This window comes from Ostrinia furnacalis, unplaced genomic scaffold (genome assembly GCF_004193835.3).
Source record: "Ostrinia furnacalis isolate ACB-3 unplaced genomic scaffold, ASM419383v2 OfSCF3961, whole genome shotgun sequence".
Lineage (NCBI taxonomy): Eukaryota > Metazoa > Arthropoda > Insecta > Lepidoptera > Crambidae > Ostrinia > Ostrinia furnacalis.
The window spans coordinates 16,498-36,429 of record NW_021134200.1 but is presented as its reverse complement, the minus strand read 5'-3'; the positions used below and the strand labels follow the sequence as shown (position 1 = coordinate 36,429).

Here is a 19,932-nt window from a genome sequence, read left to right as displayed (position 1 = left end):
CGCGGACTCGCCTCTACACAACACAATCTCCCGCCATTCTAGGTGCTGTGCTGCCCAACCTTCCCATCCTGATTTGAGAGGGCCCATTTTCCATCTTTTCATATATTATGCTGCTTCAGGACATCTTTGTACTTGACTATCTGAGGAGTTGACCGCCATTTTCCGCTTACCCTCCTCAAGTTCAAAGAAGAAGATTGATTCCTACTTTTTACATTGAGGACGAAAGACGCAGGAGGACAAACGACTGACATAGCCCACAGTGGCAGTGGGCGGGGCACATATCTCGTAGAGCTGATGGCCGCTGGGGCAGTAAAGTTCTTGAGTGGCGACCACGAGCTGGAAGACTTGGCGTGGGCAGGCCTCCCACTAGGTGGACCGACGATTTGGGGAAGGTCGTAGGAAGTGCCTGGATGCGAGCGGCGCAGGACGTCTTTCGGCTGAAACGAAAGAACTAACGCTAAGAGAGATGGCTAGGCTAAAGAAATAGCCAAAATGGACCCTCATAAAGCACTTGCATTTGATCTGATCACCATGAAGTCCATGGTCTTGACAATGACACACTGAGTGAGAACCTCGCAAGTCACTTAACTTTGGNCTTGTGAGGAATTTCTTTTTTATTTACCTTCTTTTCCAATCATGGGGCGTGTGGTTCATAAGGCAAAATGTGGCCTGTATGGAAAATTTTATCTAAATTCATGAAATCATATCTGAAAGTCAGGGCTCTTCTTCAAAAATTAATAGCGAATAGCTATCAATTTTTGAAGAAGTCAGATATTTCAATAAAATTCGAATAAGTTACATAATATTACGGAGCACGTACCTACTGTTTAATTAGACACGAGTAATTAGCAATTAGGCATATCGGAGATTCTGAAATTCAGTTACCTACTTTAAGGTTCTATTGTAATGATGTACGAGTAAATAGGTAGGTATGCCATCCTCTTAATAATAATTTATTAACACGCTTTGCAAAACTTCAAGAGGTAATTGCCAAGTCCTTCAAAACTCTCATCAAACCCGAATCCACCTTCACTTCAAACAAAATAATAACCCAGATTAGCTTTATTTATCTACAAAACAACCTGAATGTTGGTCTGTAAAGGGTCAACAATGGCTGGAGGTCTAATCAAGAATTAAAACAATGCCGATCCGGCGAGTTTGCCCGCCAATCAACGCACCTGAAAGTGGGGGGTGACCTTGAATTATTTTTTTGAAGAGACAAAAAAAGGCTGGTATTTTTTGTTAATCAGTTATTTAAGTATCCTTAGCGATTGGTTCCATCTTGACTACATATTTACAATGTAGAATGTTTTAAATAGAAAGACACGGGTCTTGACGCGATATTAAGTCGAAATGGAACGCGATAGTTTAAAATCAAGAATGTAAATTATGTAAATTCTACATCTATTGCTGTGTAAACAGACTGATGTAATTTTTTTAAATTATTTAATTTAGCTAAGGGTATCTTCCACTTTTCTCATCCACCTTTTACTCAGTTCTGTGATGTTTGAATAAATAAATGAATAATAGTTTATTTGGCACAAAGAACTCTGACGTAGTCAAACAAAATTTTACTAGCTGAGGAGAAACCTGTAATGCCACATTTAAAGTACATAATTAAGTGGGTATAGGACCAACCTGGGGCACATAGGCCATCCTACATTTGCTGAGTCGTGGTCTCTCTTCAAGAACCCGTTTACTCCACTTTTCATCGGTTTTGTAACCCTTATACATAATTATTTAAACTAGCTCAGGATCCCGAGGAAGCATGGCCGCCCTACAGTTAAGAGGAATCGGAACAAAACCAGGTGCGCCTGATTAAACACAGCCCGAATCATTCGACAACATCCAGGCACTCGAGTTTCGGGTAAATAGTGGCGAATAAGTTTGGCCGATCGATGTCATTAGCTATACGGTTAGATAGATCCGGATACTGATCCGGGTAAGTTTGTTTGGGATCCGTCCTGTTTTTTGGACACCCTGGGAATTTAATGTGTGATTGGAGAAAATGGGAATTTTGGGTTAAATAATAAATGTGGTAAATGTTTAGATGGAAGAATGTGATATGTATGTGTAGTATAAAGCCTTTCATGATTTTGCTGTTTGGACTAGGTGAATCAGAGATTATTATTATCAAAACTGTTTTGTTATTGAACTTCTTGTATTTGAAACTGTTATGACTTATGACAGTGAAAACTGTCATCGCCGTTTGGTGTAACGTTTGTAAACCAAACTTAAGCTGATTGAATTTCCAAGAAATTGTAAATAGATTAGGGTTTTTATATATTATTTTTACTTACAATTTACGAGTATAATCAAAACGGTACGCTTTTAGTTATTGATTTCTATTTTAGCCTAGGCGCAGACCACCGACTTTTAGTTGGCCGATAGTTGGGCCCGATCTTAACTTGTATGAAGAACTAGCTGACCCGGCGAACTTTGTTCCGCCTTAATGGCAATAAATAAGCAGACTTTTTTTTATTTCGAACGGTATAAAAAGTATCCTATGTCCTTCTCCTGGCTCTAGGGAGGTACCCTGACAATTTTCAGCTAAATCGGTTCAGCCGTTCTTGAGTTATAAGCGAAGTAACTAACACGACTTTCTTTTATATATATAGATTGGCCGATACCAAATAGGTGTGAGTACTTCCATACTGATCAACAGCCCGATTCAACTATCGGCCAACTAAGTCTTAGACTAGGCGTAGACCACCGTTTAGTTGGCCGATAGTTGGGCCCGATTTTAATTTGTATGAAGAATCGGCCAAATCGAATCGGCGTAATGTGCGCACTTCCATACATGCCCATACTGATCAAATGCCCGACTAAACTATCGGTCAACTAAAAGTCGGTGGTCTGCGCCTAGACTTATGGTCTACTTTAAAAAAGCTCTTTGTATTCTTATCATTGTTTTAGGTTTTTAATCAACAATGGCGAAGAGTGCAGAAGCAGAAGTAGAGAAGATGAAGCTTCTAGAAGAGAGGATAAAAGCGCCCTCTATATGGGGCCGAGTGGCCTGCGGTATCAGGTTCGAGGATTTACAGGACAAGAGATACGAGGATGCTGTTAGATTGCTGAAGAAGCACTATCTTCCCGAGGAGGTGGGTATGCATTTGTTCATTTATTGAGAGACAATTGTAGATTAAAACAAAAGGGAAGATATGGTACAAAAGCTTCATCATCATCATCTCAGCCATAGGACGTCCACTGCTTATGTTCAGCAGGCCTCCCCTAATGCTTTCCATGTTGCCCGGTTGGAAGCGGCCTGGCGGTTGCTACGAGCTTACTAGCAATAATCAAAACTAAGCCCTGCTGCACTATATTAAAATATGTGTATTCGGTGAAAAAGACAGAGCGAAGAGCTCCAGTGTAAGGAAGATATAGTCACTCTCCTACGGCAAAATTCGAAAAACTTGAAACATTCTAAACTTTTTAGCAAATGATACACCTAATAGAACGAAAAGTTTTAATTTGTCGATGTCTGGATACTTGGGAGATATGGCTCATATTTTATTCATTTTGTAAACAAAATCCTAAATGAAACTGTATTGACGCGTATTTTACCCTTTTAGGTGTTTTAGTGGTCTTGAAACTGAGAGAGAAAATGTTAAATTTCAGAATATGTATAGCAAGTAGCAAAGAACTATATTTTCAAAGTTTTATAAAGGAAAGCTTTAATTTATTTGCATCTGATTTTCAGTTAACCTACAGATCAGTAAAGATAGCAGAAGACAGAGAAGGCACCGACGAATTCGTACACAACGTCAGGATATGGATGAAGGACAAAATGTCGATAGCAGCTGTCAAAGAGGGAGTCGACAAGTTGGTCGGTGTGATGATCATGAGGATTCAGGAGAAACGTATGTGTAGTTGGCATCATCATCGTCATCATCATCATCAGCAACAGCAGGTCATTAAGCGCTCCTGCACACGACGCCGCCACCGCGCCGCCGCCGCGCCTTTGCACTGTTTTAGGCCTCAGCCTCGAACTTAGCGGGCAGCGGGGCGGGAGCGGCGGCGGCGCTGGAGCGGGGCGGGCAACGCAGACCCGTTCTCGAAACAAGCGGGCAGCTCGCGCGGCGCTTTAGCGGCGAAGTGTTGTGTTCGGGGTTGTGTTGTCGAGATATTTGTTTTTATTCGCAAACGAAATGTCTGAACAACGGCAACAATCTTATTTCGATTCAAATTTATTCCTAACGCTCGATTTATTGTGGGCAAAAGAAGGAGTGCGCTGCCCGCTCGTTGCCCGCTCCCTCGCCGCTGCCCGCTCGTTGCCCGCTGCCGCCCCGCTGCCGCGCCGCTGTTTTCGAGAACCGGTCTATTTGATTTTACGCATAAGATCCTGCCGCTCCCGCGCCGCGGCCAGGCCTCAGCCTCGAACTTAGCGGGCAGCGGGGCGGGAGCGGCGGCGGCGCTGGAGCGGGGCGGGCAACGCAGACCCGTTCTCGAAACAAGCGGGCAGCTCGCGCGGCGCTTTAGCGGCGAAGTGTTGTGTTCGGGGTTGTGTTGTCGAGATATTTGTTTTTATTCGCAAACGAAATGTCTGAACAACGGCAACAATCTTATTTCGATTCAAATTTATTCCTAACGCTCGATTTATTGTGGGCAAAAGAAGGAGTGCGCTGCCCGCTCGTTGCCCGCTCCCTCGCCGCTGCCCGCTCGTTGCCCGCTGCCGCCCCGCTGCCGCGCCGCTGTTTTCGAGAACCGGTCTATTTGATTTTACGCATAAGATCCTGCCGCTCCCGCGCCGCCGCCGCTGCCGCCCCGCTGCCCGCTAAGTTCGAGGCTGAGGCCTTAATATCGCCCGGTGGATGGCGGCGCGGTGGCGGCGTCGTGTGCAGGAGCGCTAAGTCACCAATGCTTAAGCACGAACCTCTCTAATTTACCACAACTAGTTACTCTCTTCTGAAGTACCGCGATTTCTGTATAGTTTCATACAAATAATAATGACGGCTTCGAGTTGCTACGGGTACGATCCGTTTCCAGGTTGATAAGTGTGCTTCGTCATTTAAAATACAAAGAGCAAAATGACTTTTATTTTTAACTAGCTTTCCGCCCGCGGCTTCGCCCGCGTGGAATTTTGTCTGTCACAAAAAAATAATATCGCGCGCGTATTAGCTCACCGTTTAGACCTATCCTGGACTACGACAAACATTTTAAAACAAAAATCAGCTCAATCGGCCCAGCCGTTCTCGAGTTTTAATCAAGACTAACGAACATCGATTCATTTTTATTTATATAGAAGATAAAAGCTCTCCATGCCACATAATTGTTCAAAAAATATTTGAAATATCAGAATGTAAAAAGTGTATGTTATGCAATGCACGCTGACATAAAATATCTACTTAAACCTTTACACGGTATTTGCTATTGCAAATACATATTTCCCATGATATTTGAACTTTAACACATTGTGTGAAGGTTCAAAACACGATAAACAATTTAACTTGCCCGTTAAAGGGTTAACTTGTAGCCGGGCTGATTTCATAAATAGCGGTGGGTAACAAGATATTTTAAACATAAACTGTTGTAATTATTGAAGGTTCATTCGCACGAATAAATCTAACAGTTTACTCCCAAAGGCTTACATTTTGTGTACTTTATAAATGTAAATCGGGGATTCATGTAATAAATTACAATGCGAAATGCTTTAGTTATTTTCATATTTTGTGTTTCGTGGATTTTGTGAAACTTTTCATACTTCACTAAAAATAAAACCGACTCCAAAAAACCTACACTAAAACGTCGAAAAATAATTACTAATTACCTACTTATTTATTAGGCGAATTATTAATATTTATGTAGGTATACCATGATTGATACTTCTGGAGTCGGTGCCAAGATTATGAAACATGTAAAGTTTGCCTGCACCGACACCAAAAGTATCAATCATGGTATACCTACATAAATATTAATAATTCGTCCTAATAAATAAGTAGGTAATTAGTAATTATTTTTCGACGTTTTAGTGTAGGTTTTTTGGAGTCGGTTTTATTTTTTTTATAAAATTTTACTTATTTCTTGCTTTTTAGTTAACTAATTATTACCTTGATGTTACCACTAAAGGTAGGCAGTACACTGAGACCAAAAAAAAATTGGTTCATAATCGGCGGAGATATTGCGTATAAAAAAGTTCATCCCCAATTTTCCACCCTTGGGGGTGAAATATTTTCTTCAAATTCGCATGAAACCACCCTTTTGATAATACCTATTCAACAAAAAAATAATCGTTCAAATTGGTTTATAATCGACGGAGATATTGCGTATAAAAAAGTTCATCCCCAATTTTCCACCCTTGGGGGTTGTTTTTTTTATTATTAAATTTAAATGGGACCACCCTTGAGGTATTACCTATACGTCGAAAAAAGATTTGTTCAAATCGGTTCATAATTGGCGGAGTTATCGCGTAACAAACATAGAAAAAAAAAAAAAAAAAATTGGTTCATAATCGGCGGAGATATTGCGTATAAAAAAGTTCATCCCCAATTTTCCACCCTTGGGGGTGAAATATTTTCTTCAAATTCGCATGAAACCACCCTTTTGATAATACCTATTCAACAAAAAAATAATCGTTCAAATTGGTTTATAATCGACGGAGATATTGCGTATAAAAAAGTTCATCCCCAATTTTCCACCCTTGGGGGTTGTTTTTTTTATTATTAAATTTAAATGGGACCACCCTTGAGGTATTACCACCCACCCTCGACCTATACGTCGAAAAAAGATTTGTTCAAATCGGTTCATAATTGGCGGAGTTATCGCGTAACAAACATAGAAAAAAAAAAAAACATACGGGTCGAATTGAGAACCTCCTCCTTTTTTGAAGTCGGTTGAAAATAGATACTGTACTTTTTTGTACACCAACAAACCATCGACATAATCGACATAACTATTGTTAATGCAAAATGGCACCTATGAGAAGTCGAGTAAATGCGACAGTGTTACACCCGTATTTACAAACATTACTATGAGGTCTCACAGTGTGCGTGGACGCACAGGGTGACACATGAACCAATCACAGAGCTCTATTCTACGCTGTGCCTTCGATTTGCTGCTTCACTTAAGCAAGTATCGTTTGTGAATACAGACGTTAGACTCTGCTGACTACAGACTTTTAGTACATAGTTTGTGGGATACTTCTTAAAATAACTTGTGCTTTTATAACACTACTGGCGCAGTCAGGTCAAAATCTATTGTACTACGCACTGCTACAAGTCTACGACATACTACGGTTGTGCTACGGTATGCTTAGTAGAGTGCTACGAACAAACTTGACCTTCACTGGTTGGGTTTTTATTGGCGGTCAAACTGTAGATCCTGTACCACTATATTGACAAAGTTCTCCGTCTTCGTACGCGATATTGGAAATTTGGCATCTACCATCGGCTGATCTGACATTAGGCGTAGTCTGGCTTTGATATTCAATTTTCAACTGTATTACCTTGACAATCAGTTCAAAATTGATTACTAGAAAATTATTTGACAGACGATTTCTACTCTCGACAAATGCATTTGAATTAGCCCACTGGCTACACAGGAGTTGCAGCGGTGGGAACGAGAGGTATTCCCATAGTCCCGTTTCGAGTGCTACAAAATAAGACGTCGCTTTCTGAATGCTACTGCTTGTTCCCAACGAGTTACACCCAAACGAGTAATTTTTAAACTGGCATCAACTTTCTATACTATTCTTGTGCTACAAATCAAAAGCCTAACGAATGTTTTCTTTAGCCCAAAGATTATGTAGCAGAGAAAGTCTCAAATGGCATTAAGTTCGCAATATGTGCGTTTTTATGTAGGATTCAAGTTTTAATAAATAAATAAAATAAAATATCTAGACATATTTACATAATATAACCGGTCTATTTCCCTCTCTCTCATTTATACCAGCAACTCAGAATAAACAAGAGAGACGCAAACAAAGACGAACACGGCCGAAAAGGAAAACCGCGTAACTGTAAATCCCGAAAACCTCGTGCAAGGAGTCAACAAAAGCAGACGTACAGACCGAGTATTAATCGAGCCACCACTTAACCGAGTCAGTAAAACGCAAGTGGGCAATAAAAGCCGCGGTAATCGCGAACTCAAAAGGCAAACAAGTTCACCTTACGTTCTTATTCCGGTGGCGCCATCAGCCTCCCTAATATAGACCTATACCGATCGACTGCTTGGAATCCAATTTACGTATAAGAAATATGGCGTAAGCACGAGTGGGAGCGGTTAGCGGGTTAAATTTTATTTGAAACTACATTTTAGTTCATACTACTGCTCCACTCGCTATTTTGCAGTAGATTTTGTATGGCAATAGGAATTATGACGACCCTGATATGTCGCGAACTAAATTGTTTGATTTCAAAGCTAATAAGAATGTAATTTCTTAATAAAAATAAAATTGTAAAATTAGCCGTGTGGTGACGGCAGAGTAGAATACATTTGTCACCAACCCCTACTCTTCCCACGGGTGTCGTAAGAGGCGACTTAGGGACTACACATCAAACAGAGAATGGGCAGCAGCGCTCTCTGAAAAACATCAATCTTTTAAACTGCGATCTCCAACCCGCCTGCCAAGCGTGGAGATTATGGCAAAACCATCCACTATAGTGGATGAGGCCCATAGTCCAGCAGTGGACTGTAAAGGGCTGTTGATGACGAAGAATGTAATTGTACAACCAATTTTCAAACTTGGCATCAACTGCCCCAATCATTTGATCTGGAGTCATATGGGTAGTCCCGAGCTCGCTGGATCGACGATCTGGTAAAGGTCGCGGGAAGTATCCAAATGAATACGGGAAGCGCAGAACCGGTCGCTTTGAAAATCATTAGGGGAAGCCTTTGTCCAGCAGTGGACGTCCTTTGGTTGAAACAAACCAATTATTTTGCTCTGGAACAGGAAACAACAACAACTGGAACAACTTCCAACTCCACCTATAATCTTAATTAATTTCGTTGCGGATCCAGTGACAGTTTGACTTACCCCGGGACAAACTTGACCTTCACTGGTTGGGTTTTTATTGGCGGTCAAGCTGTAGATCCTGGCAACATAGTTGCAGCGGTGGAAAAGAGAGGTGGGAATAGTCCCGCACTAATTACATCTTAGTACGGTACCAACCGTGCGATGTGGAAGTCATTGGGGGAGGTCTATGTTCAGCTATGGACGTCATGTGGCTGAAATAATGATGATAACGAATAACATCTTTCTATTTTCCTCTGATGCGTGGTCAGTTCAGTCTGCACATATTTGATGTACTTAAATTTGACTATTCTTACCGTTAGATAATTCCTGGCAATAAGTGGTGACTGAGTTTGTTCCGGCGTTTCTTCTCAGCACTTGCCATATTATTTTATTTATTTTTATTTACACTTTTGCACATACATATGTACAGTGGCGAACTTAATGCCAGGTGGCATTATCTGCCAGTCAACCACAGGTCGAGTAGAGAGATTAAGGCGGTGTAATAAATATGACGTTTAATTAATATACCATATGTTTGTCTCGAAGCGCTGGTAGGGCCCAAAAGATAAGGAGACATGTAAAGTGCCCCATAAGGGCTACCTTTTCTTTTTATTATTATTTTCTATTGACGTTCATAAGTGCCACTTGTGGTCTAAACTGAATAAATATTTTTGATTTTGATTTTTGATTTTCTTACTTACACCAAACGTCAAATCCGAAGCTGAATCGGAATTCTTTTTACGGATGCAGTAAAAATTTAGGCTCAAAGCATTGAAGGAATTTGGTCCCTAATGTAACAGCTATCGATACAGCCCGAATCGAGTCTCGTCAGATTGTATCGATACGCAAATAGATTCCGAATAGTGTGCAGAGGGAATTGTAAATCGATTGTTTACTTGGACGGTTTTGTGTGACTTAAGCGATGCAAGGAAGTTTTTGTTCATTCAGTATTTTTTTGGGTAACTTGTGTGGGATATGATGCTCAACCACAATAAGGAAGCTAGATGTTAGTGCTTCCTTCCGAGCGGGTGTTATGCTCGGGGACCAAGGTCCGATTTACACCATCTTGGTTTGTCTATACAGGGTGTCCCGTAATGTAACGTCAAGCCGGAACTGGGTGTTGAGGCAAGTTATGCTGGTTATCAGAAAAATATAAAAAAAAATCTATGTGGCATATTTTCAAAATAATGGGCATTTAAAAAAAATCAAAAATTTCTAACTCCAGGTGACGGTCTTTTTACTCGTGTTGCCAAAAATCTTCACTTTTTCCAAATTTTTTTTTGTTATGTAACCCTGAATAATGCTTCTCTAAATTGTTATCAAANGTCGCCACACTTGGTTGAGGATTTTTTTAGATGTGTAGTTTGGTTGGTATCAATGATGTTACATTTTATTATGTTAACTATTTACATTGATTGATAACTCAATACCTGTCTTAAGGTTTGGGCTATATCCTACTAATATCGATGCGATAGCCGAACGGTGAAGGAGTCGGAGTGGCCGACTCGAGATCCGAGGAACGCGGGTTCGAGTCCCACCGCCGCTCGACTATTGTGGTGAGCCCACTCGTAACACAAGCTTATTTAGCTTACCACGAGGGGCTAACGGGACTATTAGTAATTTGTGCAATACAAATTGCTAATAATCTTTAAAAAAATATCCTACTTCCTACTAATATTATAAATGCGAACCTTATAAATCCCTTTTGAAAGCCGAATTCCAAAAGCAAATTGCCTTTATGACTTTAAGATATAATATTGTTCTTTCAGATGCCTTCTCCCGTACATTCAGTAGAGTGAAGATTACCCACAACCCCCTGTATTCGAGTGTGATGACCTTCTACAACGCTGTTGAGAAACCAGTCAATCTGTTCGAGAAACTTGGCGTGAGGAAATACTTCAAAGTATACATACTAGCTCTGAAGAAACGGTACCGGCATAGAGGTGAGTGTTTGGAAGGTTATTTGTGTCATTATAATGCGAACAGCTAGGGACTAGAGTTTGCTGCCTGCTGCTGTCTTTCCTGAACACTATAATACGGGTCTTTTCAGGGCGAGAAAAATCATCAAGCAATTTCTCAAAAAAGTCTCCACCCTCTCATATCAGGAGTAAGTGGTAGATTTGACCTTTAGTCAACGCGCTGGCCAAATGCATTAGGGAGGCTTAATGTTCGCATATTTCTCCCTTCACATTCACTGAAAAAATCTCATTGGAAGCTACACTGTAGATCCTGGCTGTACATGAGTTGCAGTAAGGTGGAATTAGTTCCATGCTGAACAGCTCTGCTACCTCAGGAAAATGCTCTGTTATGCACTATACTCGTATACAGAGTTAAAGATGTCTAAGTTTAAAAAAAGTTAATTGTATTTTTTAATATTATTATAAAACAAACTTTTTCAGGCATAGCAAAGGAAATGCTGAAGGCTGCCATTGGCCTGGCCGCCAGTGCAAACGTGCCAGCCATCGCTGGCATATTCACAACTGGCCGTAGTCAGCAAGTCGCTGCTGAGATTGGCTTCGAGAAGTACAATGAGATATACTACATCAGATACCTTATTGATGAGCAGGTAAGCCTAGATTTCTTTCAATAAAAAATAATGGATACAAAAAACGAGTTTTCAAAAGAACTTTTATTAATAGGATTTAGTTGTAGTCTCAGAGTAAAGCACCGTTTTGTTTACATACGTCAGTGAGTACCGATCACTGCCATATGCCGATGCAATAGACCTGACTGCCACAAGAAGCTACTGTGTCGCTATCTAACACACCACACGCGTGTTTTTCTTCTTTCCATAGCAAATATTTTTTACAATGGGTGAAGAATACTACCCATTCGTGCTAAGTTTGCCGGTTCGTGGAATGCGCGTCCCCTCCCCCAACCGCGATTAAACGCAATTAGTTAGTGATTAAACGCAATTAATGTGTCTTATTTTACGCAAAAACAAATTTTTTATCGATAACTAGCTGACCCGGCGAACTTTGTTCCGCCTTAATGGCAATAAATAAGCAGACTTTTTTTTTATTTCGAACGGGATAAAAAGTATCCTATGTCCTTCTCCTGGCTCTAAACTACCTCCCTGACAATTTTCAGCTAAATCGGTTCAGCCGTTCTTGAGTTATAAGCGAAGTAACTAACACGACTTTCTTTTATATATATAGATAACTAGCTGACCCGGCGAACTTTGTTCCGCCTTAATGGCAATAAATAACGGGATAAAAAGTATCCTATGTCCTTCTCCTGGCTCTAAACTACCTCCCTGACAATTTTCAGCTAAATCAGTTCAGCCGTTCTTGAGTTATAACTGGAGTAACTAACACGACTTTCTTTTATATTAATAGATAAATAAAAAATATTGACGTCATATCGCCAGCGGCAAACTTAAAGCGAACGGATAGTACGCGTGCGTAATGCGTCACTCACAACTCGCTTGTGAATCCTTTGTAGATAAAACCCGCTGGGTACGCCGCGCGTGTTTTGTTTTCGATAGGAGAGAGAGAGAGTTCTCAGGGAGATGAAAAGGCCTGATTCTTGTTCTGTTCCAGATAGTCTTCTGGGATACAGGCCTTGGCAACTATGGTGCTGCTCTGATGGCGTACCGCATCCCAGGAGTGGAGGAACCGCAAGAAGTGCATGCGCAACACTCCTCAAGATTTAATATACAGCCGCTAGACGATGATGATGACTGATGACTTGATTATTATGTTTGTTATTAATATTATATTTTTATGTTATAACGTTGGGTTTCTTTTCTTATAGGAAACGTCTGGATGGCAGCTTCAGATGGAAGTTCTAGAAGAATGTCTGTACGTCTTTTGGTTGAAAAGGCAGTGGTGTGATCTGAAAATCTTACTTTTGTTCTTTTGAAACATCAGATAACACAAGTTTGGTTATGAGATTAGACTTATTTGAGCTGCCAAACGCATCCATGACTTATTAAGTATCAGGTTAGAACGTCTTCCGAAGCATGAGAACATTTTTTCTAGAAAATCCAGTAAAATGGGAAGTGCCCAGCCCACTGCTTCCCACAACTTGTTTCTACTGGGAACCACAGAACTGATAACCAAACATACAACTACTAACCAAACAACTACTACTACAACTAATTGAACTTTTCTTTTAACTATTTATGCTATAACTAGCGGCCGCCCGCGACTTCGTACGCGTGGATCCCATTTTACCCCCTTAGGGGTGGAGTTTCGTAAAATCCTTTCTTAGCGGATGCCTACGTCATAACATCTACCTGCATGCCAAATTTCAGCCCGATCCATCTAGTGGTTTGGGCTGTGCGTTGATAGATCACTATGTCAGTCAGTCAGTGGTCTCTTTACCATTTTCCGTGACCGCTCCGGGAACTGAAACCGGTTCCTTTAAATTGATATTCTCAACCACAAAATCTCAAAGACGTTCACTCATAAAGCCAACATTGTCAAATACCGTGGCGCCACCTGTAGCTGACGAGAAGATAGAAAATGTCCGTCAAATTAAGGCCCAGTGTCCAACGATTAAGAATTTTATGGGTGCTCGTAAAATTCTTTCTAGTGCCCCTACTACGGCACCCTCGTCTGTAACTGCCCGTAAAGATGTAATTCCGTATTAAACAATGTTATTGGGCTGTCCAAGTTTTAGTATATTGCACCTGTAATGTGATAAGTAATTTGTTACATTATATTAGGTTGGTTATCAAGTAAGTGAGGTTATAAAAAGAAGGAAAACTGATTATTTTAGATTGAAGACAAGTGTCAATGTTACATAGACAAACACACAGAATATTTTATGTACTTACTCAATAATCAATTTTCTTGCTGCCCAATCGGCCGTCATCGGCAGCAAGGTTCTGGGGTGGAGGCCACGTACCGGAAAACGCAGCGTAAGTCGTCCACCCACAAGGTGGACCGACGACCTCATAAAGCCAACNGGTAATGGTCAATTTTCAATAGCACTATTGAGAAAGTTATATTTTTCTAGTTGTAATATTAAAGGCATATTAAAAGCAAAGGTTTTATCCCAGTCGAAGTTTGGACAAAGGAAAAATTATTACTTAATAATAAGTTTTTAATCAGGGCTGTAAAATTTGTTAAAACAATAAAGCTCTGTATTTATGGCGGCTGCCTTTTATTAAAACAAACACTAATATTCAAGAATCTAATTAATTCCTAGGTAAACCTAATTTAGTTAGAGCACGAAAATTATCTAAAGGAGGCCTTTGTTCAGTACCGGACGTCCTACTGAAAATCATACTATTTATAGGTACTATTTAATAGTCTAGCTAGATAAAGACATTTTGACTTTAACTTCGTTCGTTCGTTCGTTTCAGCCGAATGACGTCCACTGCTGGACAAAGGCCTCCCCCAAGGATTACCACAAAGACCGGTCCTGCGCCGCCCGCATCGAGGCACCTCCCGCGACCTTCACAAAGATCATAGGGTTCACTTAAAAATTAGGGATTGATGGTGAAAACGGGCAAATTGGTCGCATGAAACAGCGATAACAATTGATTTCTATTGTGACTATCGCCCGTATTCACAAACATTCCAGTGCGCGTGGACGCACAGGGTCACACACGAACCAATCACAGAGCTCTATTCAACGCTGTGCGTTCGATTTTCGTTTGTGAATATAATAACACTGTAAAGTTTCATCATAATCTATTTAGAACTACTTGCACTCTTAATTTATTAAGTGAAAATTTAATTAATTTATAATTATTTCACTTTTGTGTATCATAACAGTTTCGGCACTATTGTCTTGTATTTGTTATATTAATACGTAACACTAGTAGATTGTCACTGCTTTGGTTTTTGTTTTCCTTTTTTGAAAATTACTTTGCGAACAATGTTATTGGTTACATAATAAGTAATATTAATAATAGTCATTAATACTGGTATAAGCTATATTATGTAATTGTTTGTTGTTCTGAATAAAATAAAATATGGCCGTATGTCTTGTCAAAACCACAGGCCACGAAAAGGTTGACAACATTTAAAGCTAATGTCTCCATAAATACATTCCTCAAAGTCATACCCCAACCTGAAACCTTAATAGCTTCCCAAGAAATCCCAAGGGATCCTAAAAAATTACATCCGGCCAATCAAAGGATGCTCCGCTGAAGTACTTTAATGAAGTTTGGGCTTTTTCGTAACTGAAAAATAAGTAATTTAACTTTTCAGATAACAACTTGATCTCATTAATATTGGCAGGTCGGGGGAAGGAAGGTGCTTTGCTGTTATTGTATTAGGCCATGCCATGGTCCATTCCATAGCAGTTTCGTTCTAGCAGAGTAGATAGGGCCCTTTATTCCCATCTACCACCTTCGAGCTTGCCATCGGGGTGGTGGTTGGCTCTAATAGGTGGCGATTATCACCCCGGTGGTAAATCGTCATTATCATTTCAGCCATAGGACGTTCACTGCTGAACATAGGCCTCCCCCAATGATTTCCACAATGCATGGCCGGTTGGTGGCGGCCTGCATCCAGTGGCCGGTGTTGAATGACACCTATTTATTCTCATCTACCCCCTTTTCGAGCTTGCTACTGAGGTAGTGGTTGGCTTTAAGTAGGTGGCGATTACCACCCCGGTGGTGAATCATTATCATCATTTCAGCCACAGGACGTTCACTGCTGAACATAGGCCTCCCCCAATGATTTCTACAATGCATGGCCGGTTGGTGGCGGCCTGCATCCAGTGGCCGGTGTTGAATGACACCTATTTATTCTCATCTACCCCCTTCGAGCTTGCTACTGAGGTGGTGGTTGGCTTTAAGTAGGTGGCGTTTAACACCCCGGTGGTGAATGACACCTATTTTGTTTCATCTGCCCCCTTCATATTTATAGTTCAGGGGCTTATACGTATCATATTGGACATTATCAATGGCCCGGTTTCCACCAAAGTGGAGAAAAGAGGAGATGTGTTTGAATAACCAATCAGAATTCCAAAACGAAGATGAGCGGAGAAGTGATGTGGAAATTATCAATTTTTATTCAAACACATAATCCTCTCCTATCCAATTTAGAGGAGACTGGGCCTAAGTGGTAAACGTAGCGACTAACAACATGAACGTTTCGATGGACATCCGACCTTAACGTGTAAAAGCAGAAAAAAAATGTTTTGCTAAGAAAAAAGAAAACGTCTTTTAAACAAGAAACGCGTCCGACATTTATTTTTTACTGTCAGCTGTAGCTTAATAGTTTATTTCCCTATGCTGATAAATGATTAACTCGGGTCGGTTTATTTAAGAATTACTCGTAGTGTAGGCTTTAGAGTGCGTTGGAGCGCGGCACGACACCATGTTAATAGTGTAAATATCGCTTAACTGTTTGCATATAATTTGCTATTTAAATAATGGCACGTCTGCTTGAATTTCAATAACATCAGCCTGTAGCTTCGAGATCTGCTCGAGTTTATCGAAAATTGCGTACCTTCTACCAAAATTAAAATAAGCTTCCAATACTATATATCATTATGCCCTAACTGAATAAAATTTATTGTGAAGGAAATTATGAAACGGGGTCGCTTTGTAACCCGCCAACGCGACATTCAAAATGAAACTCAATAGTTTTGTGTTTGGGCGCAAAAATGCTTGCGGAACGAAGCTGAAGACAAATTAGAGTTCCTTAAGTAAATACCCAATCCGCAATAAAAGACTGGCGTCAATCAAAATGATGTTTTGGAGGGAAAGAGAGAGGTGTTTGATAAAGTAGCGTTAGAAGGAGACGGTGTTTTTCGGTTTAATCAAAAACAATCCATTTCAATATTATTAATTAGCGTCTCGAACGAGGTTTGGCTTGGTGACCGAGAGTGGAAATGAGTGTGATAAAATATGGATATGGCATGTTTTCCTTTAGATTTGATAACTGCCTATAAATTTAATAAATAAACATCTTAATGATAGGTTAAGTTTAAAGTTTTGCGGCGTTATTAGTATAACTTATAGTGTCGTGCTTATATTTCGTAAACTTGCAATGGATTCCTCTCTTATAACACATAAATCACTCTCCGTAATGAACTAGCAAACTAAAGACATTGAATCGAAAATAAAATTATTTTTGGAAAGGTTAATGTCTGTCTACATTTTTAATCATAAAAGCTTATTAGATCTGTGACTGTGGACTGAGAACTTTTACAGGACACAAACCCACACAGGTAAAACCGCGTTCAGAAACTAGTACCTACATAAAAGTCATATCCATTCGACCGTGCATCGGTGGTTGAAATGAATTCCTCAATTTATGTAAATTAATCGAGTTTCGTTTCACTCGTAAATGTCTGTCATTATAAAGGAAAATGATTATATTCGACCTCTCTATTTTGTATCGAAAGTTCGCAAACAATCACAGTGAGGCGTTTCAATTGCGTTTCAGTTGCGTTTCATGTTTCATGAGCCAATAAAATACAGGGGTGAAATAACAATCGTGAAATGATTGGTTATTTACATACTTAGTTGCCTCGTGGATTCTATCAATCGGTAGCGATGGAACTTGCAAGCAAATGAGATTTACTAGCAATGAGACACTTTGCCTGAACTTAGGTATTTTTAGTTAGTTTCGTTCGTTCGTTCGTTTCAGCCGAAAGACGTCCACTGCTGGACAAAGGCCTCCCCCTGGTGGTCTGGTGCGGTCGGTCGGACGAAAACGACGATCTGGTGAAGGTCGCGGGAGGTACCTGGATGCAAGCGGCGCAGGACCGGTCTTTGTGGAAATCCTTGGGTATTTTTATTATCGAGGGTTAAAAAGGGTGTGTTTTAGACTACCTAGGTACTACCTACAAAAAACAGGAATTAGTAACTCACCTACTCGATAATTATACTCGTAGACTCGTAGCTTTAAAATGCATGCAATAGAAAATAACTATTTCAAATATTCGCAAACCGAATCACTCAAACTCGGAAAACGATTTAAAATAATTGGGACGATTGTCAATTGTCTGTCTGTCGAATGGCAGAGGCCGCATGGAAAGTTAATTATAACTGTCACAACTGATTAAATTGATTAAAACTCATAAAACCGCAGCTTTTGCCGACATGAGTGAACTCAAAATCAGAGCTATTGGAAATGGACTTTTGTGTACGGAAATTTATTTAAACGGTACCGATTCGAAATCATTTCATTTCTGCGAAATTTTAAAACTTCTTTTCAGTTAATGTAATTAAATATAGATAGTTAACACTGACACTTTACGAGATCGAATCAGAAATGAGGAGATCCGTAAACGAACTAAAGTCGCTGACGCCGACGGATTAGCAAGCTGAAGTGGCAATGGGCAGGGCACATAGTACGCAGAACTGACGGCCGATGGGGCAACTAGGTTTTGAAGTGGAGGCCGCGTACCGGAAAACGCAACGTGGGACGTCCACCCACAAGGTGTACCGACGACATCATAAAGGTAACAGGAAGGCGCTGGTCGCAGGCAGCATGGAAAGCATTGGGGGAGGTCTATGTTCAGCAGAGGATGTCCTGTGGCTGAGATGACGATGATGATGATGATTTAACACTGAGCCAGCTCATCCATTTGGGATTAGCTAAACTTTTACCAAACGACGGAAAAAACGTTAAATGTTTTTGGAAATACATTGCATCTTTAACACTTAAGCACATGCATATTTTTTGCCTTATGTGTCGTGACCCTTGATAAGTATAGTAGAGCGGTAAGTCAACCACCAGTAAGTCAAAATAAGCCGCAAAATCAGTCAACATGCAGGCGTTATCGGTTTGCCCTTATTTGAAACGATCTGGGGGTCCACTCTGAGAACTCATTTAAAACACCTCACCTACGAAATCTACTCCAAAGTATTCATCATCATTCTATGACGTTTGCTGATGTTGCTGCACAATAAACTACTTTAATTAAGAGCGTTGTCACATTTTTCATGCAGAAATCGAGAATTAGGCAGATTTCGAAATGATTTTAGTCATATAATTTATTGTTATAGCTTCTCTTNAATTCACAAAATCAATTGCGCGCATTTAAAATAAAGTTTGTTTACACTTTGACAGCAATAGACTGACATGCAAGGTGACATGTCAATGAAGTTTTCAGTTACTGTTGCCATTAAAAGAAATTAGTACCATTAATTTTCCGCAACATGGCGAGGGTTTTTATGTTCCTGGTCAGGCTATACCTCTGATTTTTTAGCATTATACGACCGTGGTTTATAATAATAAATTCTATAAAATCACAATGATATCAGTATTTACTTCTTTGATTTCCTGACTTGTTTAGATTTACAAAAACTAAATATTTATTATTAACTTTTAGATAATAATGTGAATCGCGCTTACGATGTTTAGTTACGAGCTCTTTGATGGACACAGATAATATAGAAAGATATTATAAAAAATGGCACGCTCGTTTTCATACATTTCATTCTATTTATTTAACCTATCCGTATTTATGTGCGGAAACGTCACAAAATCAGAATAAATTTTAATTTTTCCATCCCGCATCATAAAAACTAAAAAGTCAAAAGTATAATTTCATAAACAAGCTTTTGATGCTGTAAAAAGAATAAAATAAAACATAAATTCTTTCAAACCCATCAACTTATTACTTTACTCAATTTAAAGATTAAAAACTTGTCGCGGGATTTACTAGTGTAAAAAATACATTAATTACGTAACTTGATATTGCTAAAAGTCTGATCTGAGAAAAAATCAAATAGGTAAATTATACATTATTTCTTTATTATTATCGATGATGTACTGTCTTAGGTACGATACAACCACGGATTAAGATCGTTTAGTCGACGCAGCGTTGAAATTGTACAGATAAATGCAGTTTGCGCACTCACTACGCGACGTCAAGCAATAAAAACCTAAAATTCGAACGCCAACTTTTTGCTACAACGCTCTTAACCAATAAGAGATTTCTTAATTAATTTGTCCTTAATCTTAAATTAACGTTTTAAAAGATTAAATTAGATTAACTTATTACTTAACTACTCGTATATTATTAAAAAATTAAAACTTAAGCCGAGTTGCACCACCTAA

General features: G+C 39.7%; 1 protein-coding gene across 1 annotated transcript; it reads left to right on the top strand.

The window, feature by feature from the left end:
- Positions 1–2,225: 2,225 nt before the first annotated feature.
- Positions 2,226–12,636, top strand: LOC114358492 (uncharacterized). Its single transcript, XM_028312468.1, has 6 exons — positions 2,226–2,323; positions 2,917–3,101; positions 3,701–3,860; positions 10,720–10,893; positions 11,350–11,516; positions 12,493–12,636. Exons 2-6 carry the CDS (start codon positions 2,931–2,933, stop codon positions 12,634–12,636), a joined length of 816 nt encoding a protein of 271 aa, XP_028168269.1. The 5' UTR covers positions 2,226–2,323; positions 2,917–2,930.
- Positions 12,637–19,932: the final 7,296 nt, after the last annotated feature.